This window comes from Lonchura striata, chromosome 6 (assembly GCF_050655825.1).
Source record: "Lonchura striata isolate lonStrDom1 chromosome 6, ASM5065582v1, whole genome shotgun sequence".
NCBI classification, from domain to species: domain Eukaryota; kingdom Metazoa; phylum Chordata; class Aves; order Passeriformes; family Estrildidae; genus Lonchura; species Lonchura striata.
In genome coordinates, this window is record NC_140708.1 from 2,015,641 (window position 1) to 2,040,214 (window position 24,574).

Below are 24,574 nucleotides of genomic sequence, written 5' to 3' on the forward strand. Positions count from 1 at the left end.
ACGGAGAGAGATGTTTTAAAAGAACATGTAGTAATAGGACAAAGGGGAATGGCTTCAAACTGAAGCAGGGCAGGGTTAGGTGGGGATATTATGAAGAAATTCTTCCCTGGGAGGGTGGTGACACCCTGGCACAGGTTGCCCAGAGAAGCTGTGGCTGCCCCATCCCTGAAAGTGTCCAAGGCGAGGTTGGACGGGGCTTGGAGGAAGGTGTCCCTGGCCATGGAAGGAGATGATCTCGATCTCACAGTCATCTGTGGCAAGAGCGCGGCAGGACGCTGCTTTCCGCGGGGAGCTCGGGGGGGCTGGGCTCGGCTGGCGTTGCGCGGCTCCCCCTGGTGCCCGCCAGCCCCGCTGCACAGCGGCTCCACTTCCTTCTATCCCTCCATCCCTCCATCCACCCCCCATCCATCCATCCATCCATCCATCCACCCATCCCTCCATCCCTCCATCCACCCCCCATCCATCCATCCATCCATCCACCCATCCCTCCATCCCTCCATCCACCCCCCATCCATCCATCCATCCATCCATCCATCCATCCATCCATCCATCCATCCATCCATCCATCCATCCATCCATCCATCCATCCCTCCCTCCCTCCCTCCCTCCATCCCTCCCTCCATCCCTCCCTCCATCCATCCGTGCACCCCTCGCGCTGCAGCCGCGCATCCCGGGCCGGGCCGGGCGGAGCGCGGGCGCCGCTCCCGGTAGGGTCCGCCCCGTCCCGTCCCGCCCCGCCCCGCCCCGGTCCGCCCGTCCCGCCCCGTCCCGCCCCGCCCGGCGCCGGGCAGCCCGGCAGAGTGGCGAGGCGGGCAGCGCTCCGCTCCCGGTGCCGCTCCGCTGCCGCCATGCCGCCGCCCGGCCCCCGCCGCCTCTCCCTCCTCCTCCTCCTCCTCTCCTTCCTCCCCGCGCTGCTGCTCCGCCGGGCGCTGGCCGCCGCAGGTAAGGGGGCGCAAGTTTGGGGGGCTGTGGGGTGGGCAGCGTCCCCCTCAAAAAGTTCACCGCGGTTGAGGTGCCCGGCCTTGGGACGCCGAGTTGTTTGGGGTTTTTTTAATTTTTTCTTCAATAGAAGGGGTTGGCGGGGGGGAGCCGGCCCCTCCGCGCCGCGGCGGGGGGATGCTCGCAGGGAGGGTGATGCGGGCTGGCAGCGGGGATGCTCCGGGCCGGCAGGGATGATGTGACGTTCTGGGTGGGTGCGGGCTGGCAGCGCTCCCCGCTGCGATGCTCCGCGGGGACACGGGCTGGCAGCGCTCCCCGCTCCACGGGGGATGCTCCGGGGGATGCGAGCTGCCAGCGCCGCTCCCTGCCCGCCTCGCCGTGCCGCTTCCTTATATTTCCCTCTCTGTATATACATATATATTTATTTTTCTTGGCAAAAGCAAAACAAACCCAGCCCTGTTTGTAGTAGCGCCGGCTGTGATTCCCCGACAGGTCAAATAAGTAACTATTCAGCCTGGATTTTTAATTTTTTCTTTTTTTACTGATTATTATTAAATCTGTATTTTTATAAGCTGAGCGACTGATGGCCGGGCAGCCGAGTGGTCTTTTCCTATGGCTGTTGAAAGTTTCCTGTGCGCAGCCCAATCTTGTGATTGAGATGCACTTAAATCCAGCCCTTCCGTTAGCAATGCCTGCCACAGACACGAAGCAGAGGCACGTCTCTCCTGCTGCCCTCTCTCGTTAGGACTCCCGCGATCAAACTCAGCCTTTCCGCTGTGTATTCCCCCACACACCCACTCCACAACTCACGGACCTCCTCGGCACCTCAGCACTTCGTTCTTTGTCATCCTCCGGCGGTGCAAAGCGCAGCCGCCCGCGTTTATTCTCCGGGTGTTAAAAGGTGTGCTCGAGCGTAGAGCTCGGAAGGACAGCCCTGTGGAGTTTGGTGGCTTTTGGGAGGCTGGCAGAGACCAAAACCGTGTTGGGCGAGGTCGTTATCCCGGCGGGAATTCGGGATCTGTCGCTCTCCGCGGCTCCCGGCGAGGGTTTGAGGACGCATCGCGAAGCACAGATCGGTCTTGTTAAGGAGTTGAAAGCGTCTCCTGACAAGCTGATTTTCTAGGAAAATGAACCAAGCCTTCTTTTCTGAAGCGTAATTAAGGTGACGAGGAATTTTAGGGAGGGAGTCTAATTAGATTAATATTTTTTCCGCCTCCGCTGCACAAAGATCCAGTGTATTTCGGCAAATGGGAAACAGGAATGGCACTATGGATTTATCCGGGGGCCTGGACGTGGCTGCAGCAGCCTCCTCCGGGCAGAGGAAACTCTCCCTCGGTGGGAAGGGAGAGGTTTGGGAGCTGGCAACTGGTGTGCTGCTGCTGGGTGGGAGCGGTGCCGGAGGGATGGGCAGCGAGGGGCCGGGTCTGGGCTCAGCGCCGGGGCTTTGGGAAGGCTGGATTAGCCAGGCTGGATTAGCCAGGCTGGGCTCGGCAGGCTGGATTAGCCAGGCTGCTGTGGGTCAGGGTTTAGCCGAGCTTTCCGTGGCTGCCGAGGGGAGCTGGGGGGATATCGCCGTGTTCGTGCCTGGCTCTGCCCTCTTATCTTCGTGTGCGCCAAGTTCACGCAGGGCTTGAAATGAAACTGGGCAGGAGGGAGGGAGGGAGGGAATGAAGAAGAAAAAAAAAAAAACAAGTTAAACCTGACCCACCTGGCTCAGTTTGAGTCTGGGGAGCTCTCTCAAGGCACGCTGCTAATCTGGCATATGTACGTGTGTGTATAATAAAGTTTGTAGCTGGAGAGCTATAATTAGTGTTTCTCCAGGAGGGTTGTGTAGTGGTGACATGTGATGAGGCAGAGGGAGCTGAGATAGGTGCTCAGCCCCGGTGATCGTGCACTCCCTTCCCCGTCCTTGCCTGGTTTTTAGGGAGAGGCAGAATTGTTTTCACCCAGAAAACAATTTTCTCTTTTAATAACAAAGAAGGTGCATGTTGTTTGTGTTGGGTTTTGCAGTGTGGGGGTAGAAGTGTTGTTTTGGATGGGGCTGTGAAACCCAGAAAGCATCTGGTCCACTCATCCATCCCCTCAGCACTGCTGAGGGGACCCAGCTCCCAGCATGTCCCTCCTCCCTGAGCCTGGGGCTTTACCTGCCAGGCTGCTCTCCAGGCTCCATCCTGCTCCTCTGGGTAGGAAAACAATTTGGGGTGAGGAGTTGGAGCTTGCTGGAGGGTCTCTCCCCATGAGGCTGCACAGAGGCCGGAGAAGGGTGGCTGAAATCCAGAGGGTGATGCTGGAGGTGGGGACTCTGCTGACAGAGGTGTTTTTGGACAGCTGTCATCCTGGTGAAGGAACATCCTTCACCCTTCTGCCCTGCCAGCAGCAGGAAACACCCAGGGATGGGGGCATGGAGGGGAGCTAGCAGCACTGCTGTCCCCCAGCAGCATGAGCACAAGGGTAGCAGGAGGCTGTCTGCCTGCCTGCTGCTGCCAGCGTGAGCAGATGGCTGGGGAAAAAATGCTCCAGGACCTGTTGCCTATCAAATCCTGCCCTTTGGAAGTGGAGGCTTGAGGACAGGGATGTGTAGAAGGATCTGCTCAGGGGTTTTTTATCTCCTTCTCCTTCAGCTGCTTTTTTGTGGAGCTCTCTCTCTCTCTCTCTCTCAGAAGCCGGTGCTGTCTGTGTGTGGTAGCAGCAGAGGGAAATACTGGAACAAGAACAAAAAAAGGAGAGAAATGGAAAACCACTACTTTAGAGGGGGCAGAATCTCTTGGAAATAGTAGTTGGGGGGGCAGGGAGGAAATCCAGCTTGCATTTACTCCGCTTAGAAAGCAAAAGCTGACCCTGTAAGGAGCTTGGAGGGCTCAGCTGTGCTCTTCATCTCTGTAGGGTCCTGTGGGTCCCTGGGGTGCTGGTTCCCTTTCCATCCCTCTCCTGGTCGAACAGGAATTGTATATACAAAAATATCTAAAAAACAGATCTGTGTTTTGGGTCAGTTAAGTGAGCCAAGATGCTGCAAGGAGCTCAGCTTTCCTTCCATTTCCAGCAGTTGCATCCCCACAGATTTCTCCCTCCCTTTGGGATAATCCTGGCAGCCTTGGGGGGTTTTGGGAGAGTCCTGAGCTGAGCTTTGCTGGGCAAAGCCAGGCTGGCAGGCCAGTGCCAGGCCAGGAATGCTGTGAGGTGAGGATGGAGGGGGCTGTGGGGAGTCTGAGGAGTTCATTACAGCAGATGTTGGTGCCATAAAGCCACAGGTTCCTGCTGTTTCCTATTCATTTATATCTTCCCAGCTTTAGCGATGCTAATGTGAGTGAAAACATTTCCTGGGGGGGCCGGGGGGGGGAGAGATAAATCATCACCCTATTCCCTCTGCCCCCTTCCTGCCATCCCACCCATGGGAAGGGGGAATTAACAGGGTGCAAGGGATGCCTGAGCCGTTCAGTGACTGCCATCAGCTCCTCTGTGGCAATTGGAGGCCCACTGGCTCCAATTTTGGTTTTGCATAATCTGCAAAGCTGTAATTTGCTGTAATCAGTTGTATTGTGCAAGCCAGCCCTGTCTGTGAGTCAGAGCACGGTGGCACCGAGCTGACACAGCCCCGGCCCTGGGGATGCTGAGCTGTGCAGGGGATCTGTGGCTGAGTCCTGTCCCTCCTGGGAGTGCTGGACCCACCTTGCATGGGGTCCTGGTCCAGTGGAAGGTGTCCCTGCCCGTGGCAGTGAGACTGGAACGAGATGAACTTTACGGTCCCCTCCAACCCAAACCATTCTGTGACTCCCTTCTGTTCACCTTGGGCTGAAGGGAGCCTGGGCAATCCTTCCCTGGCTCTGCCGGGGCTCTGGACCTAAAGGAAGCGTTGTGTGAGCTGTATCTCCAAAAAGCAGAGCTTTTGTAGTGAACCAGCAGCTTCTGAGTGATGTCTCCCCTCATGTTAGCTGGAGCACTGGAGAACTCTGTGACCTTCAGTGGGGCTGCTTAGGGCTGGGAATTCACCTTGGGCTGAAGGGAGCCTGGGCAATCCTTCCCTGGCTCTGCCAGAACTCAGGACCTTAAGGAAGTGTGTGAGCTGTATCTCCAAAGAGTGAACCAGCTGTATCTCCTTGGTAGTGAGCCAGCAGCTTCTCAGTGATGTCTCCTCTCACATTAGGCTGGAGAAATCCTGTGTGACCTGCAGCGGGGCTGCACGGGGCTGGGGGCCGAGCAGCTTTGGCCGGGGAGAGGCTCAGAAAGCGCAGGGCAAGCCGGAGAGCCGCTCTGGTGCCTGTCTGACAGCGCCCTGCCGGGCCTGGGCCGGGGCGGCGCGGAGCCCCGGCTGGCTGCCCACCCTCCGAGCGCTCCCCAAATCCTCCCTCTGCCCGGCCCGCAGCCTCTGCCGCCCGCATTTGACTGTCGGGGCAGTTCTGGAGCCCGGGCTCGCTTCTGGGCTCCCTGCTCGGAGGGTGATGCTGCTCCTGGGATAAAGCATTCCTGCCCCCCTTGGGGAGCAAAGCGCTGCAACGGCAAGCAAAGCATCCCGCGGGCTGCAGCCAGTATTATTTTCGAAGCCTCCTGGTTTTTGGGAGGCCTGAGTCACGGCGCAGGAATGCGCTGGGCTGGCAGCCCCGGACCTGCTCCTCGGCGAGGGGAAGAGCTGCTGCCTCCTCCTCCTCCTCCTCTTCCTCCGGAGCCCGTTCCCCATCCCAAACCGCTGGGCTGGGCTGCTAACAGCCACGTGTTTGCTGAGCTTGGCTTTTTAGGGGATTTTTTTTTTCTTTTTCCATCTGTCTCCTATTTGCCTTTTTTTCTTTTTTTTCTTTTTCTTTTTTTTTTTTTTTAAGGGGCTCAACCCCCTGTTTTGTTTTTTTTTTTTTAATTTTTATTGGGCTCAGCACCTCTGCTGAGGGAAAGGCAGAGATCAAACGGCAGCCAGGCTGGGAAAAGCTGGGTGAAGCCAGGCTGGAAAACGAGGAAAGGGAAGGGAAGCAGGAATTATTTAGCATGGGGCTTGCTCCAGCGTGTCCTGCACTCTGCCTTTAATCTCCTGCGAGTCCCTCCCTGCCGCAGCCTGGGTCTCCTCTGCTCCCTCCTGCCTTGGGTGACTTCTCCCACTCTTAGGGAGGCTGTTCCCAGTTCAGAGCCTCCCCCAGACCCACACAGGGTCAGGTTTGTAGTGAAACCCCTGGGCCTCCTCCATGGCTGGTGTAGCTGGGGGTGTTGGAGCTGTAAGCTTTAAACCAAACTCCTGATGGCTGGGGATGTGTCCTAGTCAAGGGACAGTGGTGACAAGTTGGTGTTTCTGCAGGTAGCCCCAGTCTTCCTCCGTGGGGAAATTCAGGTGGGGCAAGGGAAGGAGCATGGAAGCAGAGCAAGCCCCATGTCACCGCCAGCTCAGCACAGGCAGGGTGTCCTGCAGCCTGAGAGGCAAAAAATATGTTTGCCTGGTGTGTGAGCTCTGCTCCCACCTTCCCTGGCTTTGCCAGGCCCCTTCCCTCGCCTGCCTGGCTGGAGCATCCATGGAGGCCTCAGTGTCTTCCCTCCTTGTGTTTCAGCCTCTCTCTGCTGGGGTTGATGGCGAAACTCTCACTTGTTTAGTGAAACATCCCCTTTTCAGTTAATTCCTTGCTGCAACAAGGAGGAATTACCAGGTCCCATGGCTTGGGAGTGGCTATGAAGCCACATGGGGTATGGCATGGGGATGGCAGACATGGCAGGCCCAAAATTGCCCTGTGACCATGGCACTTGTGTTTATCCAAGTGAAATATAAATCAGGAGCTGCATCCTGCTGTGTGCCATGCATAGCTTGGTCTGGTTAGATGTGGCTGACAGGAGTCCCCCAGCATTTAAAAATCAAATGTTTCTGAGCTATTTTGCCCCTTTGCCTTGCTTGCTCTGTAGGTTTAAGGCAGTGCTGGTGTGTTGTGTTGTTGTCATTTTTTGTACCCTGGGAGGTGAAGGGTGCTAGTTGAGACACTCACTACTTATATTATTACTTAAGAGTAATAGCATACCTGGTTATACAAGAAGAAAAGTGAGCAAAGCTTTTCTGACCTGGAATTCAAGGTCTGGGTTGTCCCTTTCTCCAGGGAAGCAAGTCCTTTCAGGAAAGGAAGAAGGCCTTATGGATTTGGGGGGCATTTTATGTAATACCTGCGTACACACACACATGCAGCACGGCTGCCCTCGCTTCTCTCCCCAGTTTATCCCCACATCTTTTGGGAATAACAAAGGAGGAGGAAGAGGACTGGTTTGTACCAGGAGTGATCCCTTCCCAGCTGGAATACCCAGGGCTGTCAGCCCAGTTGTGGTGGAGCCAGACACAAAAGTCACATCCTGGCATCTCTCCTGCTTCCGCGAGATCTCACTGGTGTGGTTTCCATCAAGACCCCATGAATAACCTTTGCTCCCCTCCTTCACAAGCCTGCACCCAGTGTGAGAGCTGAGGGATTGTTTCCCTTTGAAAGAGCGTGGAAAATCTCATTATGAGATGTTTAATGCCTGTTAGATCCATCTGCCTCTCTCTCGAGTGGGGACCACCGCGGGAGGAGAGCCGAGGACATCCGAGATGGGTGGGCTTGGGGGCTCTGTGGGGATGATGCTGGGAGCATCAGCTGGGGATCCCGGCAGGTGGATGGTACAGAATGCTACAAAGAGGTGTGGGGAGTGGAAAAAAGCTTCCGTGGAGGTGGAGAAATGCTCTTGGAGCTGATGTTGCTGCATGTGACATCATTTTTGGATGCTTTGTCTTATGCTAGGGATGAGGTGCAGCACACCTTGATGTGTTGAACCAAAGGCTGTGCAGGTAGAACATGGACGAGTGCAGGGTGGGAAATGGGGAGTGCTCCTTCCTGGAAGGCACCACGATGCTCCTCCCTGCCAGGCATCCCTCCCTGTTGGAGCTGTATGGAGACAGACGTGGTGGCTCTCAAATGATGGCAGGTGAGGGAACAGCTGAGGTGACAGCAAGGTTCTCTGCACCCAGACTTTGTCCTGCTGTTGCTTTGTGAGTCCTTCCTTTTGTGGAGCTCCTCTTCTCCCTGGGAGCTGCCCCCTGGCATGGAAGTGACCCCTCCTTGCCCCCTTCTCGCCACGTCAACAGCATTTAAACTCCTCTACAGGTCCCATGTCACCACTAAAATGGGGCAGTTTGGGCTGCCCACCTTTGGGTGGGCTCCTGGGTGTACCTGCCCCTCCTGGGGCCGTGGCAGGATGGAGGGATGGAGGTTTCCAGCCAAATCCAGGCTTCCTGGCCAGGTGGTTGGTGGGGGCGGGAGGCTATTAAAAGGGTTGTGTTGCACTGTGCAGCGTGGGAGTTCTCCTTAGGCAGGAGGTTGCAGAGCCCAGGAATTCCTCAGGACAGATTCCTGGGAGAAGTGGCATGCCTGGGATGCAGAGGTGCCTTCTAGGCTGTAAGGTTTGGGGCACGCGTGAGGGCATCCACAGCAGGGGCTGAAGGCACTGAGGTGAAGACTGTTTCACTGAGCCTCCAGTGGATTCACATGGTGTCTGGGAAACTGTAATTCCTCCTGGCTGCTAGTTGGAGGACTGGGAGCAATGGAGGACAATCCCATGGCCAACAAGGTGGTATTCGGTCAAAGGTTGGACTTGGTGATCCTGGAGATGTTTTTTAACTTCCGTGATTCATACCACGACTTTGGAGTGTTTTATGGAGATGGATGAAGTTCTTCCACTGGGTTGATGGGCGGTGCCTCCCTGCCATCTTCAGGGGGTCTGGTTGCTCCTCTTGGGGGTCTGTGAGCGGGGCTGCTCTTCCCCATGGGCCGTCAGCATCCTGCGCCATCACCCGGCTGCGTTATTGGCTCCATCTGTTTGGGTTGGCTTGGAGAACAGAAGGAAGGGTGTTTTCCAGCAGCCTGAAAGTGGTTGCTATTTAAAACAACTGACAAAAAAAAAAAAAAAAAAAAAAAGAAAAAAAAAAAAAAGTGGTCTGCTGCTTGCTTTTGGTCTGTGGAGCCCGAACAAGCGTCCCCGCCCTCACCTGGAGGGGCATCTCTGATCAGGGGCTTTGCAGGGCCCTGCAAGCCAAGGCAGTAATTAGTGCTGGTGCTGAGGGAGGATCCTGCAGTGTGGCCATGCTGTCTGCCGTGCTCTGGCCTGGGGCCACTGCTGCCTTTGGGGTGCTGCTGCCCAGGTGTGGGATCCCAGCACCTACCTCCACCCCTGTTTATCCCAAACAAGGGGTGCAGCCTTTGCCTCCCTGCTGCCACGCTGGTTTGGCAATTGCTGGAGGGTGCTACGGGGTTCCTGCACTGGAATATTACTTTTGAAGGTTTTTCTTTCCCACTTTGACCAGATGTGAAATGTAGAGACAGGCTTAAAATGAAAGCATGGCTCCCAGAGTCCAATTACACAGCAATTAAAAGTAATCAGCGGTCTGGGTCACTGAGCTGGAGAAGGGGTTCATGGAAGGGTTTTCTCTTCCCGTTTATCTTGGAGAAGCTTAAATGTCCTGTCTCTTCTGCTGCTGTCTGGGCCCTGGCTGGAGGGCATCTTCACAGAGTGGGTCGAGCATTGCTGGAAATCTGAATTAGGCTGGGATTAAGCTGTTCCAAATTGTCCCAGCTCCTCGCTGGGGCTGTGGCATCCCTACGCTGCTCCCAGGGGTCTCCTCTGAGTTCCATCAGCCTGTGTTTTGGGGCTAAGCATTTGGTGACCTGGTGTCACTGCTGGGTGCACGCCTGACTTTGTTGCCTCTCCTGGGGCCGCTCTGGGCTCCCGGGAAGAAGAGGAGGTGGCACTGGGGGGCTCCCCCTGCCAGGTCCATCCAGGTGCATCCCCAGGCCCGCAGTTCCTGCTGTCCGCCCTGGTCTTTAGGAGATGCTGACTCAGTTGTGGAAGCAGGTTTTCCTGCAGCATGTCTGATTCCCCTTGCACATCATTTTGGCTGCTTTTCTGCAGCCAGAGCCATGCAAACGCCTCCTTCTGCGCTCCAGCGTCGGCACTAACGGGATTTGTTACAGGAGAGGGGATTTGGCTGTGGAGCTGCTTGGATGACTGGGATCCTGAGTGTGATGAAGTGGGGTGTGGGCTGCCAAGGGCTATAAAACTGTTTTCCTCCCCCTTTTCATTCCCTCTTTTTTTTTTTCTTTTTTTTTTTTTTTTTTTTTTTTTTTTTTTTTTCCCATGTGTGTTTATGCGTAATGGTTTGCTACTGGTGAATGACTCGGTTTGGATTTAAGGACTTAGAGCCTCATGGCTAATCCCTATCCTGGCTCGTGGACCCTTTGGATACCCCAATATAAATAAAATACATATGATATATAGGTGTGTGTATATATAAAACAAGGCACCAAGGCACTTATTTCATATTTTTAAAATTTATACACCAAGATAAAAATGCTGTTTGTGCCCGAAGCTGGAAAAGCAAGATCGAAAAGCCGGGAAGAGGGTTGGGTTTTGCTTGGGCTGAGCAGTGACTAACCAGAGCTGAGCTTTTAAAACAAATGCTTGGGATAAACTGGTTATGCAAACTGGGGCGAATTGGGCAGGTTCCTTTGTAGTTTATAGCAAAACCCCGGGAGTCTGGGGCGTGTTGGGGCCGGTCCTGCCGGGGATGGAAAAACCCACACGCCGGCTCTGCAGATGGGGTCGCAGCCTACGGAGAGGGATCCTGAGGGATGAGGAGCAGGGGAAGCCACAGGTTACTGCAGGGCCTCCTCTGTTCGGTTAAAACCTTGAGTAACACCAATCCTAAACGCAGCAGGTCAAAAACAGATGGCTTTTCTTCCTTTTTGAAGTGTGGTTTTTAATACCTGCTAAGAAGAATCTGTGCTGTGCTCGGCTCCAAGAAGCTGTCGGGCTTGCTGGTCCTGTGCTGCCGAAATTCACCGGTTCAGAGGATTTGGGGTTTTTTTGCCTCGGACGTGGTCGGGAGGCCGGTGTGGGACACACAGGCGTGCCAGCAATGCTCGGCATGCCTTGGGAAGGCTGTCAGGCTCACAGACCACAAAGCTTCTGGTTTCCATCACAGCCACCGCTGTTTTGGCCAGGGGCATCCATCCATCCATCCGTCTGTCCATCTGCCCCACAGCCCTCCCAGGGCTTCGCTCCAGGCTGCTGCTTTGGGGACGCAGGGAGCAAGAAGGGGGTATGAGGGCCCCTGGGGTGGGTTTTGAACTCCCCCCAGCCCCGTGAGCTGGGAGAAGGTGATGCCTGGCTTTTTAGTGAGGCACAGTAATGCTTCATAAGAATCTCACTTGCTGCTTCTGGCTGAACAAAAACCAGCTTAGGCTGCTGTAGTCATTTTGAAGGGGGAAAGCCTGGCTGCTGGATGAAGCAGAAAATTAGATGAAAACTGCCTAACAGGAATATAAAAGGTGATTTTTGCACGCAGGGAGGGGAAAAGAGGAGGTGAAGTGAGGGAAGAGTAGGCTCCTCTGCACGGTTGGGGGTGTTGGGAGGCAGAGATCTCTGAAGCTTGCTCTTGGGGGAAGAGATTTATTGGAGAATTCAGGAATGCCCAAGCCTCGTGCTCTCAGGCGTAGCACGTGGCTGGGCTTAGGAGGACGGGGGAGGGGAGAGAGAAACGGAGGGTTTAGGAGAGGGGAAGCCCCAGAGGGGGAGGAAGTCCAAGAGAGGGAGGAGAGGGCCAAGAGGCCGCATGGCCCCTCGGAGCCCCCTTATCAGGGGCTCCCAGGTGGGCTGGGACAAGGCATGGGCCAATGGGGTTACAGACTCTGTTTTAGGGGCAGGTACAGAGGTGCGGGATGAACCACAATCTTTTGCAGGGTGGGATGGAACAGTCCATTTCACTCCAGGATTCATCCAAGGGTAGAAGTGACATCCGGCTAGCTAAAATAACAATCATATCTATCTATCCTCTGCAACAATTGCCCCTTTTCGTTAAACTTTTGAAAAGGTAAATACAGACTTAATTACTATTTTTGCACAACTTGGGGTACATAACATATTGCTAATGAAACTATACTTATTACTCTAAAAACAATCAAGCTTACTTTACAGAGTTCCTTCAGCCAAGATGCAGAGCTCAAACCTTCAGATAAACTGTTTAGCTAGATTATTAATTGAAATTGAGGTGGCATTTATTTCTTTACTGATTGAGCATTTTAACCTTTTGACTGCTTTAGTCTAATGGAAGAATTTAACTGAGGTAGTGTTATTAAAATCTTTTGAGGAAGGTTCTATAATTGACTAAGTTGAAAAAGTCTATTAGAGCTTTGTATCAGTTAGAGATATGGTATCAGAGCTTGCAGTCTTGGCCAGAGTTACCCAGGCATTTGTCTTTGGTTAACCTATAGGTGAAATCTCAATACAAAAATTTGAAATAAGAGAACAAATGTAACAACAAGGGTACAAAATTAACATGCATGTGAAAATAAATGTCCATAGTCTTGAATTGTTTCTGGCAGGTAGTTTTCATCTCGTCTTAGCACAGTTCAAATCTGAGCGCCTGCTTCTTGGTTTGCACCTGCAAAGTCATTGCCACTGGTGAGGGCACTGCCAGATTTCGGTGTATGGTAAGGCCTTACATTCTTTGCCGGGATCCATCTGAGTCCTTCACCTGTAGAGACACAAGCAAACCCTCTCTCCCATGTTACGAGGTTGCATGGGCTTTCTATTTCTCTTGTGACTGAGGTTTTGATCAAGACTTTTATTTTTACTTTTTTGTTGTTCAGAAAGTGTCTGTAAATGGGCATGTCAGGCTGTCCTATACAGTAATTTGAAAGATTGTATGCGTATGGGGCTTTGCTGAACCAATTTTGGGGTGTGGCCTTATATATTCCCCTTTTCTGTTTTAATAAGCTGCTTTCTAGGGCTTTAGATGTCTTTTCTATGGTACCCCCCAACAGCTGGTAACCATAAGAGAAACGGAAGCAACTATCTCCTGCTGCTACTAGGAATTCTCTCTTGTCCAGAGATGGGACAGCCGTCCACTCTCTGGGACCATGAGGCTTGGATATATGCCTGTCCATCAGTTGGAGGCCATCAATGCTCCCCTGAGCATCCTGGGAAACTGAGGCAGCAGGGGTGGTATTGGTAGGGGTAGCACAGTTCTCCGTGGATCCTGTACTCGTCAAAGTAGCTGCCAGGTGCTGTTCCTCTTTCCCTGGCTGCATGCTAAGCTGTGAATTAGATGCAGTAGCTGCCAATAAATGGGGCAGAGGGGCAGGAGTGGAGACTGTCAGCAAAGGCTCATGGGAGAAACCTGAGGATGCGGAGGGCTCTCTCCAAGCTGAGGCTGCAGCTGTGGAATGTGGATGCAGCCTAGGAGAGGAAGTGGGGGCATCCAGGGGCTGTAGGGGCGGCGGTGGGGTGACGAGAACTACTTGTTGCACGGCTGGCCGGAGTTCCGGGCGGGCACCCGGCACGGAGGGCTTTAGCGGCAAACCCGGAAGCGACTCGGTGGTCCCCGGCGTCGGCGGTGGGGCTCCTTCTGGCGGCTCCGGGGGTTCTGCCGGCGCCGCCGCTGAGCTCGGGGGTTCTGGCTGATCGCAGACCGCGGCACGGGCGGCGTGGGGATCAGCAGGCTCCATCGGCGGCGGGGCAGAGGCGGCGGGAACCAGCCAGACCGGGGGCACCGCGAACCGCGCATGCGGGGAGGGCGTCACGTGGTCCGCCGGCCGAACCAAGATGGCGGCCGCGTCTGCCGCCCCGCCAGAGCCGTCTGATGTTGGGCCCGCACCGCGGGGGGGTTGCCGGGAGGCGGGGGGTGGTGGGGTCTCGGCACGGGGCGCGGCGGGAGTGGCAGGCTCTATCGGCGGCGCGGCAGAGGCGACGGGGACCGGCCGGACCGGGGGCACCGCGAACTGCGCATGCGCGGGGCGCACCACGTGGTCCGCCGGCCGAACCAAGATGGCGGCCGCGTCTGCCGCCCCGCCGGAGCATGCTGACGATGGGCACGTTCCGCGGGGGGGTTTGCGGGGGGCGGGGGGTGGCGGGGTCGCGGCGCGGGGACCCGGGGTGTCCCCCCACGGCCGGGGCTCGGGCTGGGGTGGGCGCACCGGGCTTCCCGGTGCTTCCTGTCGCACGTCCGGGATTGGGGGCGTGGCCAAGCGCCCTCCCGGCGCGGGCAGCGGCGGCAAGGCAGCGGCGGCGGTGATCGCCGGATCGAGCGTTTGTAGAAACGCGGCGAAGGCGCTTTGTAAGGAGCCAACGAAAGTAGCAACAGCCGCTGCTAGGGGGGTTTCGGGGGGAGCCAGGGCGGGCACGAGCCCCGCGGCCAGTGGGGGGGGCGGGGCGGCCACGGGGGCCGGGACAGGAGCGGCGGCCGCGGGGGCCGGGGGTGGGGTCATGGTGGAGTCGGGAGGGGCGGGGGCGGCCACGGCGGGGGCCGCCGAGCCCGGCGGCAGGCGGCGCGGCGCGGGGATCGGGGGGGTGCGGGGGGTGGTCGCGGGGGCCGGCGCAGCCGCGGCGGTTGTGGGTGGGCTCGCGGTCGCGGTAAAAGCGGCAGGGGTGGAAGCGGCCGCGGGGGCCGGCGGCCGGCGGCGCGGCGCGGGGGTTGGGTGGGGGGTCGCAGGGGCCGGGGCGGGGGCGGCGGGAACCGCGTCGCTCAGGGGGGCGGCCGCGGCGGGAGGGGGTGGGGTCGCGGCCGTGGCGGTTGCGGCCGGGGCCGCGGCGGGAGGGGGAGGGGCGGGGCGGAAGGGGATCGCGGCGCGGTCATCAGCAGCCGCGCGGGCCGGCCACATGGCCGGGACCGGCGTTCGAGGAACGAACAGTTCGGCCACAGCTCTAAATGCTGGGAGTAGGTCGCAGGCAACGGCATCTCTCCTGGAAATCTCAATAAAAAGCTTATCATCTACTGAGTCCCAGAATTCTTTGGTAAAGGCGGCTGATCGATCAGTATGAGGGAAGTGGGGCAGGACCCATTCCAAGAGGGATTTTAACTCTTTCTTGGGCAAAGTACTATTATGACTACGTAACAGATGGTTCAATTGTTTATAGAGATCTCTATCTTGGGTAGAGTGGGATTGTCCCATATTTTAGACCTGTGTAGCTCACCTCAAATTCGCAAAAGCAGAGATCCTCTCCTCAGGACTCTGCACAGGTCCCCTCAGAGCTCCGGGCGTCTCTCCGGACGGCTTTTCCGTGCTCGGGACCTTCAGACCTCCCCCCTCGGGGCTTCCAGCGCAGGCAGTGCTGGGCAGTGCTCGGTGCGCTCTCTTAACGTGGCCACGTGCCACCAGCTCACAGCTCCTTGTCGGGCAGTCCCAAGAGCTCCAAAAGCCGGCTATTTACAGGCGATGGTGCTCGAGGGTAAAATGCCTCGGCAAACTTTAAAGAGATAAGGCTTCTACGTTGCTTAGCAACGACAGCCTGTGCTCAGAGCGAAGAGGAGGCTATCACAGGTAATTACCGTGCATGGAGGTGTCGAAATTCGTGGATTCCGTTTTCTTTCACGTTGGGCGCCAGTTGAGGGAAGAGTAGGCTCCTCTGCACGGTTGGGGGTGTTGGGAGGCAGAGATCTCTGAAGCTTGCTCTTGGGGGAAGAGATTTATTGGAGAATTCAGGAATGCCCAAGCCTCGTGCTCTCAGGCGTAGCACGTGGCTGGGCTTAGGAGGACGGGGGAGGGGAGAGAGAAACGGAGGGTTTAGGAGAGGGGAAGCCCCAGAGGGGGAGGAAGTCCAAGAGAGGGAGGAGAGGGCCAAGAGGCCGCATGGCCCCTCGGAGCCCCCTTATCAGGGGCTCCCAGGTGGGCTGGGACAAGGCATGGGCCAATGGGGTTACAGACTCTGTTTTAGGGGCAGGTACAGAGGTGCGGGATGAACCACAATCTTTTGCAGGGTGGGATGGAACAGTCCATTTCACTCCAGGATTCATCCAAGGGTAGAAGTGACATCCGGCTAGCTAAAATAACAATCATATCTATCTATCCTCTGCAACAGTGAAGTTGCTGCTTTACCCTGAGCATCCTCTGAGCACCGCTGACGTGTTCACCATTTCTGCATCCTAAAGGATGCTGTTTCTGGCTTTTGCAGAGGCATGAGGTTGGATGTGGGGCCCTGTGAGAAATGGATTTGTAAAGAATTTTAAAAATTTGATAGCTTACACAGTCTTGTACATTTGTATGTAAGCATTGAGTTAAGATGTTTTGACTTAGGAAGGTTATGGAATAGAGATTATATTGTTGAGAGAGAGATTGAATTAGAAATAAGTTTTAATAAGTTTTAAAATATGGCTTTGTGAAAACATTAAATACTAAATACTAAACTAAATACTAAACCAGGACAATTAGATATTTTAGAGGATTAGAATTGTGAAAGATGTGTTGTAGTAGGACGATGTGGGGTAAAAATATAGGTGATTGGTGTTAGAATAGTACAGTGGTAAAATAAAATCTTACATAAAATCTTTAAAATGCCTCTCAGTTGCCCCATCTCTGTAAAAGCTGGGAAAACCAACAGGACCCCGGTGGTCCCGGGCTGGATGGGGAAGGAAAATCTTCCCTTGCAGAGCAAGTTCTGGTTGTGCTGCTCCCCCCTGCCCTTCCATCTGCACAGGCTGTGCTTCCCTAAGTGTTCCTGGCTGGAAGGGACGAGCCAGCCGGGCTGTTAATGACCCCTGCATGGAGCAGCAAAGCCCACTGTGCAGTCTCTGCCCAGGGTTTTACTGCAGCCTCTCTCCTTCCCTCCGAGAGGGATGGGAAGGAAGGGAAGGGAGGGCTGCCAGCACCATTCCTCGCTGGCAGAGAACAAGGGCTCAGGGTTGTGTGCCACGGGGAGGCGGGGGAAGGAGCCTGTGGAAAGTTTAGGGGGGAGAATTCAAACCATATGTTCCGCCAGGGTCGAGTTGCAGAGCTGAAAGCAGCAGGGAAGCCAAAGGAGCCGGGATCCTGCAGTCTGCCTGGGCTCTGCATCCCGGGCGGGTGGGGGGGGACCCAGCCTGGCCTGCTCGAGGATGGTTTTATAAAATAAACCCTCCCTAAAAGGTGGTTTGGGTCCCACGTCTGGCATGCTGCTGCCCTGTGTGTTTAGGACTGGGGTCTCCAGAGCTGTTTCCAAGCCTTGGGGTTGCTCTAAATAAACAACAGGGATGCTGGGAGGAAGCTTGTCTGGGTTGTCCTGAGTTCATGGCGTGAACGAGTTTGATGGGAAGTGGAAAGAAGAAATTTTTGCCAGCAAGGGAGTGTCTGCAGCTCGCTGGAAAAGCAAGGGTGATGTGCCCTGCACCAAGGCTGAACTTGTGGTCTCTTTCCAGCTACAGAAAGTCAGAGAAAAGTGGAAAAAGTTATGTGCAGGCAGCTTGTAGAGTTGTACAGGCATCAGACCTGAGCTATCTGAGCTGGGCAAAAGTGCTTTGAATAAGAAACCCAAAAGCAGGAGAAGCACCGAGGTCTCCCAGCAGACTTTTTGAGCTGGGAGACATCTTTTGTTCCCCAGACTAAAGGCATGGAGACAATATCTGATTCCCTGGCTGGCTCCACGGAGCTATTTGCAACCTGTCAGCTTGGAAACCATCTGCTCACAGCCCGTGGGGACTGTGCTGTATGTGGGACACAGGGGGAGGGAGGCACTGCCGTGAGCCCCGTGGGATCCAGCCCCTCTGGGCCACCGTGTCCCCTGCCCCAAGAGGAGCTCCTGTGCCTAAAACGCCAAAAATCCCCATGGATTTATCTTTGAGCTTCCTGGAGTATTTGTGTTTGTTTGTTTGGGGGGAGGGGGGGTGGTGTTTCTCTTTTTAGCTTCATTTCCTAAAAAAAAAAAAAAATCCAGACTTTTTTCTTAGCTGCCATGCTGTTTGTACGTCTGCACCCTCTCCTCTGACTCAGAAGAAGATGTCTAGTAATTAAGTGCCTGTCTGATTAGGAAATTAGCTATAAAGTTTTTATCTAGGCTGGTTGGCCAGTGAGAGGGATCTATTAATATCCCACTAAATAAAAAAAACAAAAAAACAAAACATCAACAGCATAACACTTGGCACCTACTATTGGGGAGCACAAATGCTATGTGGGAGGGAGTATTTGGAGCAGCAGGTCCATGGGAAAACATGCTGAGATGTTGAGCCTCAAAACAGGCTCTGCTCTGCTGCTTAGGGGACCACCTGGAAATAAATGAAGGATTGAGGAGAATGCTGGAAAAACCTTAGGCAAGGTGAGGGAAGCACTGAAGGCTGCTCTCAGGGCATGGCAAAAGGCACTTGTTGGGAGGTGACCCTAATTTGAAGGAAATTATCCCTTGCTGGTGATGTTTGAGATGGAAGGGGAAGCAGGAGAAGAGCATCCCATGCTGGGTCAGTGGGGAGAGGTGGGGAGGCTTCCTTCCAGCTGTGGAAGAAATCACTTGGCACGTTGGACGTGGGGCACCGATGTCAACCACGGGGTCCAAAGGTTGGAGGAGTTTGGGTTTTCATAGACTTCTGGGCCAGGATTATCCTGCAGCTTTGGCTTCCCATGTTTTTGGGGAGCAGCAGTTCCTGGCCCCTCCAAAAATGGAGCACCAAGGGGAAGGATGGTGGTGGGCAGAGCATCTTCCCCTGAGATGGTTTCAGCTGCTTCTGCAGGTCCTCGGGCTGTCCCCAGGGTTTGGTCTGGCTGGTGTTTGTCCCTTGGGCAGGGCCACAGTAAACCTGGCTCTTGCCTGCTGGGTTTGGGACACTGGGTTAATCCCAGCCCAGGTGCCCAGGAGACGCTGTAATCCAAGAGGAGCTGAACCTGAGGGAGGGCTAGGTGATGAAAGGAGTCCTTGCCCTACTGCAGAGTGGTGATTTGCAGAGACAGGCTCTTAATACAGTGCAGGAGAAGGCTTGGAAAGCCAGGAAGAGGTTCTCAAGGAACTGGGAGAAATGGGAACCTGGAGCTAGGAAAGTTGAAGTGTGCTTTCGTCCAGCACCAGGGTGTTTATTCCAGGTAATGCAGAGAGATGGAATCTCTTTTGATTTAAAAAAAAAAAAAAAAAAAAAAAAGGGAAAAAAAAACCCTCTATTTTGAGACTGCTGAGAAGTGACTGCCCCTTGTGATTTTTCACAGCTGAGATCATTATTGGCTGAGTGAATCCACTCTGGAGGTTTTAGGCTCGATGTGTATGGGTGAGCTCAGAATTTTTATGGGGTGTGGAGTGGGGGTAAATCTCAATCACTTTAGGCCAAAAGATACAATAAAGCTGTGAAGATGCGTCAGTGAAGAGAAGGCTTTCATTCACTTTTGGGGTGAGCTGTGATCTGGAGCTGCTCTGCTGTGAGGGAAAACAAGAAACGAGTGTTTGCTGAGAGCACATTAGCAAAAGCTGGAAGGAATTACTCCTCTTTTCAGAAATAGGTAATGCGCATCATTTTGGGAGACACTGAATTTCACAAGTGCTTATTCAGGCCCAGATTCAGTCTGTTTCCTGCACTGCAGACTTTGGGAGAAGAAATTAAGTCTGAGGCAAAGCAGGCTGCCTGTGGGAGGGACTGAGGCTCAGAGCAGGGCTTTAATTTCAGTGGTGTAGCAGTGTAATAGTGTTGTTTATAAGCTTCTCTTGCCACATGAAAGCAACGTGGCATTATCCTGGTTGGCCCTAAAAGCAGGGAAGCAGCCAGAAGAGGCCTGATTACAGAGCAGCAGCTCTTTCTTCCCATCACTACAAAAGAATAGACAATAGAAACCAGGATCCAGTTTTAGCTCCAGTAATGCAATGCCCTCCTTCTGGTGGTCATGTCACATGCTGCCTGAGTAACTCCCATCCTTGTTTTGCCTAGAACACCAGCCTTGGAGGGAGGGAGGGAAGGAGGGAGGAAGCAATGGCTCGGGCTGGGTGGTGCTGGGATCGAGTGCCCAGCTGTGGGTGGACCTTGTCTCTGGCCACCTTTGGGGAAGGTGGTGGCCTTCAGCATCTGTAGGGACAGCAGTGGAGCTGGTGGGCTGTTGGTTTTTGGGTCACCATCCCTAGGAATGGGGGTGGTTTGGCTGGAGCCTGGGGTGTGCCTGGGAGGCTGAGCCTGAGGCTCTGGAATAAGAACTTACTACAAAAGCAGCTGTGTGGGTGCTCCTTGCTCGTGCCATGAGCTTCCCATCCACATATGGGGGGGGGGCTAAGGCATCAAAAATACGGATTTAAATTCTTTTTCCCTCAAGGATAACTAACTTGACAGTTTGAAGGCAGTTTGGAAGCAGGATGGGGGATGTTTCCAGTTCATTTTGTGTTGCTTGGCTTCCCCAGGCTGGATGATCTGTATGGGGATTTAAGAGGTGAGCGGGTTCTTTCTAAGGAGAAAGGGGACCCCTCTGTGTTGTCATCTCCATCGTTGCAGGAGGTGTGGAGAAAATCCCACTGGAGATAATTTTTGTAGAGTAGCCACAGGTCACAGCTGGCTTGCTTTGGGCTCTGCCATTCCCAAAAAAGCTGGATGGGAAAGCGGTGCAGGGAAAAACCCACAGCAGAAACCTCACAGCTCTTTGTGCCCGGGACAAAGGGCTGGTTTGGAGTTACAGGGAAGAAAAGAGGCTGTGTTTGTGGAGGGGAAGGTGTTGTAAGATGGGTATTGGGAGTGGGACATAGCAGGGGAGCCAGATGAGGCCAGAATGAGGAAATATATTGCTGAGGATGATTGAGGATGCTGGCCCTGGGGAAATCTTTCACCAGCCTGGTGGTGCTATGGATGCTGATTTTCCCACTTCTCTGCAGCTCTAAACGTGCAGGAGACAAACTGTCCCTGCCACTTGAGTCGCAGGAGGTGGGTGCCCACTGTCAGCATCACCAGCTGTGCTGGGGATGCCACCGAGCCCCGGAGCTGCTGCTGCTCCCAGCCTTTGTGGGGTTTCAACCCCATTTCTCCCTCCTCACTCAGCATGCAGTTAGGGGCACTTTTTATTGCACCTTTTTTATGCCCAAGACTAATGGTTTGGCCTGAATGCATTATCAGAGCAGTGTCTGATAAGTTTTCTGCCTTGAAGCCCTGGGGAAGTGCTTGTTCAGGGCCACTGCAATAGATTTTCCTCCTCTTTCCCAGCTGCCTAAAAATGGTGTGATTTTTTTTACTTACTCCTTAACTGAGCATTATTACTTTAATCAGTGGGAAGAAAAATGCAGCCAGAGCTGTCCGTAAAGGCTTGCAATGCCTCCTTGTGCTTTCATAAACCTATAAGTGTTGGCAGGACGTGCTGATAGGAAAGAATGAATCCCTGATTACTCGGATGGGCTCGAGCCTTATGAGGAAGGTGACAAGGTGAAGGTTTGGCTGTGGAGGTGATTGAGGGTGGTGGTGGAAAGGGTTTGATGTGGTTGTGGAGCAGTGGATGCACCAGGATGTTGTTTTACAAGAGGAGGGGGATGCAGAGGCCCCAGGTGAAGTCTGGAAGACAGGAGGAGGTCCCACATGGAGTGGGATGCTGAGCATCCATGGGAGTAGCCTCATGTGCATTAATCCAGGAGCTGCCTGCAGCTCCCCTTTCAAGCTGTAATAGCCAGAGCTGGGAGAGTCAATCCATATCTATTTAAAGCACTTCAATAAATAAAGATGCTAAATAAAATCACAGTGGCCCTGCACTCTCTCTGCACTTCTAGGATTTCCCTTTCCCCTCCCCACATTTGCTGCTGGATGCATCCGGAGGTGAAGACAGGGAAGGGATGGGAAGGGTCAGGAATCTTGGCTGGTGTGGGTGACCTACACCTCTCAGCAGCGGCTCTGGAGCCAGACACCAGCCTGGGCATCTCAGGGAGAATGTGCCGAGCCCCTTCATCCCAAGTGAGGATAGGAGAGGGGACACACGTTTCCTCAGGGATATTTTGTTAAAGGCAGGTTTCCATGCACAGCAGAGGAGTTCCAGTGGTTGCTGTTTTCTGTGGCAGGGAGGTGACAAGTGGGGAGCCGTCTTTGCAAGTCCTCTGTAATGCTAATGGAAGTGCAGGTTGGGTTTTTGTTGTTTTGTTTGGTTGTTTTGTTGTTGTTTTTTTTTCCCTGCCCCTCCCTCGCCGAGGACTAACCAGGGAACACTTGTTGGAGGATAAAATTAAAAAGCCCGTGGTGGTTTATTTTGAGGGCAGTGTGTTTGCTTTCACTTCATGCTGGAGGGAATTGCTCTGCTGCTGTCAGCAAATAAATGAAATAAGAGTTTTGTTTTAAATTAGACTTTCTTCTGGTAGCTAATTAGGCGAGCTGATACCTGCAGTTGCATTACCTAGGCACCGACTGTACCCAGCATATTTGAGGCATATGGCTGCTGTCGGCAGCTTCTAAACTTCATTAGCCCCTTATTATGACTTTTAAAATACCCCCTTAATTGGCTGCGAATTCGCTGGGGCTCTGAAGGCATCGGGAGTCCTGGAGCGGCTGCCCTGGCAGGGATGGAGCAGGGGAGGCTGTCCGTGTACCGGGGAGCACGGAGCGGTGCTCCCCAGCACTGGGGGCCAAGTTCTGCGTTCCTAATGGTGAAAATGAGCGCTCCAAGCTCCGTCTGGGTGATAACAGCACGCAGCCCTCACGCCGGGGAGCTGAGGGGAGCCGGGCTGGGGCCGTGGCTGCTGTCCCGCCTGAGCTTGGCACTGCTCCCTCTGCTCGCCGTGCTGTGGGTGCGGGCAGTTCCGTCGGGCCTGCGGCGATGGGACGAGCCCCGGGCGGCTCCGGAGCGGGGAGGAAGGCTCTGGGTCCCCGCCGCGGAGGGGCCCCGGCAGGCTCTGGGTCCCCGCCGCGGAGGGGCCCCGGGCCGAGCCCGGGAGGCTGGGCTGGTTCGGGCACGGCTCGCGGCTCTCCTTTTCGGGGGACACGGCTGCCGGCCGGTGGGACAGACTGCGGTTTCACGGGGAACGAGGAGAGCCATCATCCCCGGGGACAATTCCCGACCTCCGGCCGTGCCGGGAGCGGGCTGGCACCGAGCCCTGCGGCCCTCGCGGCTCCCCTGTCCCCGGCTCCCCTCGCTGCCGGCAGGCCCCGGGCAGGCTCTGCCTCCCCCTCCTCCTCCTCCTCCTCTCCTGCGGCAGGGCAGCCCCCGGCCCGCATTCCTGCTCGGAGGAGATAAGGATCCCGTCTGGCGCCGGGCCTGCGCTGCCTCCCTGATTGTGGCGGGCGCCGGGCAGAGCCCCGGGCGGCGATAAGTGGGGAAGGGGAGCGGGGAGGGGGCTGCCCTGCTCGAGCCCACTTAAAAGGCTTTGATTTTATTTTCCCCTTTTTTTCTTTTTTTCTTTTTTTTTCTCTCTTTTTTTTTTTTTTTTTCCTTGCCTGTGCCGCTGGGGCCTCACACGCAGGGCTTCTGTGAGGACGCTGGGCTTGTGTGGGGAATGAGAGGGACAGGAAAAGATGTCCCAAGCTCAGCAGCCGGGTTCATAGAGTCACTGAATGGTTTGGGTTGAAAGGGATCTTAAAGCTTAAAGACCATGGGCAGGGACAGCTTCCCCTATCCCAGGTGGCTCCAAGTCTCATCCAGCCTGGCCTGGGACACTTCCAGGGATCCAGGGGCGCCCAGCTTCTTTGGGCACCCTGTGCCTCACCTCCCTCATGGGGAAGCATTTCTCCCTAATACCCAATCTAACCCTGCCCTCTGGTACTGGGAAGCCATTCCCTTTTGTCCTGTTCCTCCAGACCCTTGTCTGAAATCTCTCTCCAGCTCTCCTGGAGCCCCTTTAGGCCCTGGCAGGGGCTCTGAGGTCTCCCTGGAGCCTTCTCCTCTCCAGCTGAGCACCCCCAGCTCTCCCAGCCTGGCTCCATGCAGAGGCTCTCCAGGCCTTGGGCCATCTCCATGGCCTCCTCTGGACTGGCTCCAGCAGCTCCGTCTCCTCCTTGTGCTGGGAGACCCAGAGCTGGGCACAGCTCTGCAGGCTGGGAAAGCCATCAGAAGTCATCAAGTCGCATCATTCGGGCACAAAGGTGTCACCACCAAGCACATGGAGGTGCTTTCCTCCCCTGGCACAGGGACGTGCGTGCCTGGCATTGCATGCAGCGGGCAGGTGTCCATGGGACACCCGCACAGGCTGTGTCCATGGGACACTGCTGTGGCACACAGTTCCCACCCCTTCCAGGTGTTGCATTGCACATCTAAGCTGCCCACGTTCCCCACCAGTCCCTTGCAACTTTCAGCCAAGGTCCCTTCTGGGTTTTAGGGACTCAGGGCAGGCTCTTTATCAGCTGGGTCAGCCCTCCACGGGACAAAAGCTCTTATGTTGGTGTCAGGGCTGTGGCATCTCTGTCTGTGTGCAATCAAACCCCATGTGTCTCCTCTCTGCCAAGCAATCTGGAGGAGAAGGAAGAGCCTTATCTTCCTGCTGGTGGCTGGAATGCTCTTGCAGTCCAAAGGCATTTCTCTGCTTTGCTAATGCATTTTGGATTAAAAAAAAAAAAAAACAAAAAAAAAAAAACCCAAACAAACAAACAAAAAAAACCCAACAAAACCAGGGAGTTTTGCCCTCTCTTTTCACTCTTAAGCTTATAAATAACAGTGCCGCATCCTGGGGAAGGGTGATGGAGTTTGGATTTTTTCCCTTAAGTTTTTTTCTTCCTCTAAGTGTAACTCTGGGCTGATATCCCAGGAATGTGATCCCTCCTGCTCGTAAAAACCCAATTTCTGGCCTCCTCTTTCCTTCCCAGGCATTAAAGAGCCTGGCCTTGGGGATGAACTGGTGGGATCTTGCATCCACTGGGATATTCCACAACATATGGGGCTTCTGGTTTCCAGTGTGAGCTCTCTGAAGCTTCCTGCATTAATATTTGATGCTTTTCCTTGGGGTGGACATTAACAAGAAGTGAGCACCACCAAAAAAGATGCTTTTTGATTTTAGT

At 54.7% G+C, this 24,574-nt stretch overlaps 1 protein-coding gene across 2 annotated transcripts in view; it reads left to right on the forward strand.

Moving 5' to 3' along the window:
- The first annotated feature begins 789 nt into the window (after window positions 1-789).
- UNC5B (unc-5 netrin receptor B) overlaps window positions 790-24,574 on the forward strand; it is a 58,348-nt gene continuing 34,563 nt past the window's right edge. For both annotated transcript variants that reach the window (XM_085583758.1, XM_077784782.2), the window contains exon 1: window positions 790-942. In XM_085583758.1, the coding sequence (XP_085439884.1) occupies window positions 849-942 (94 nt within the window). In that variant the 5' untranslated portion in view covers window positions 790-848. The remainder of the gene's footprint in view (window positions 943-24,574) is intronic.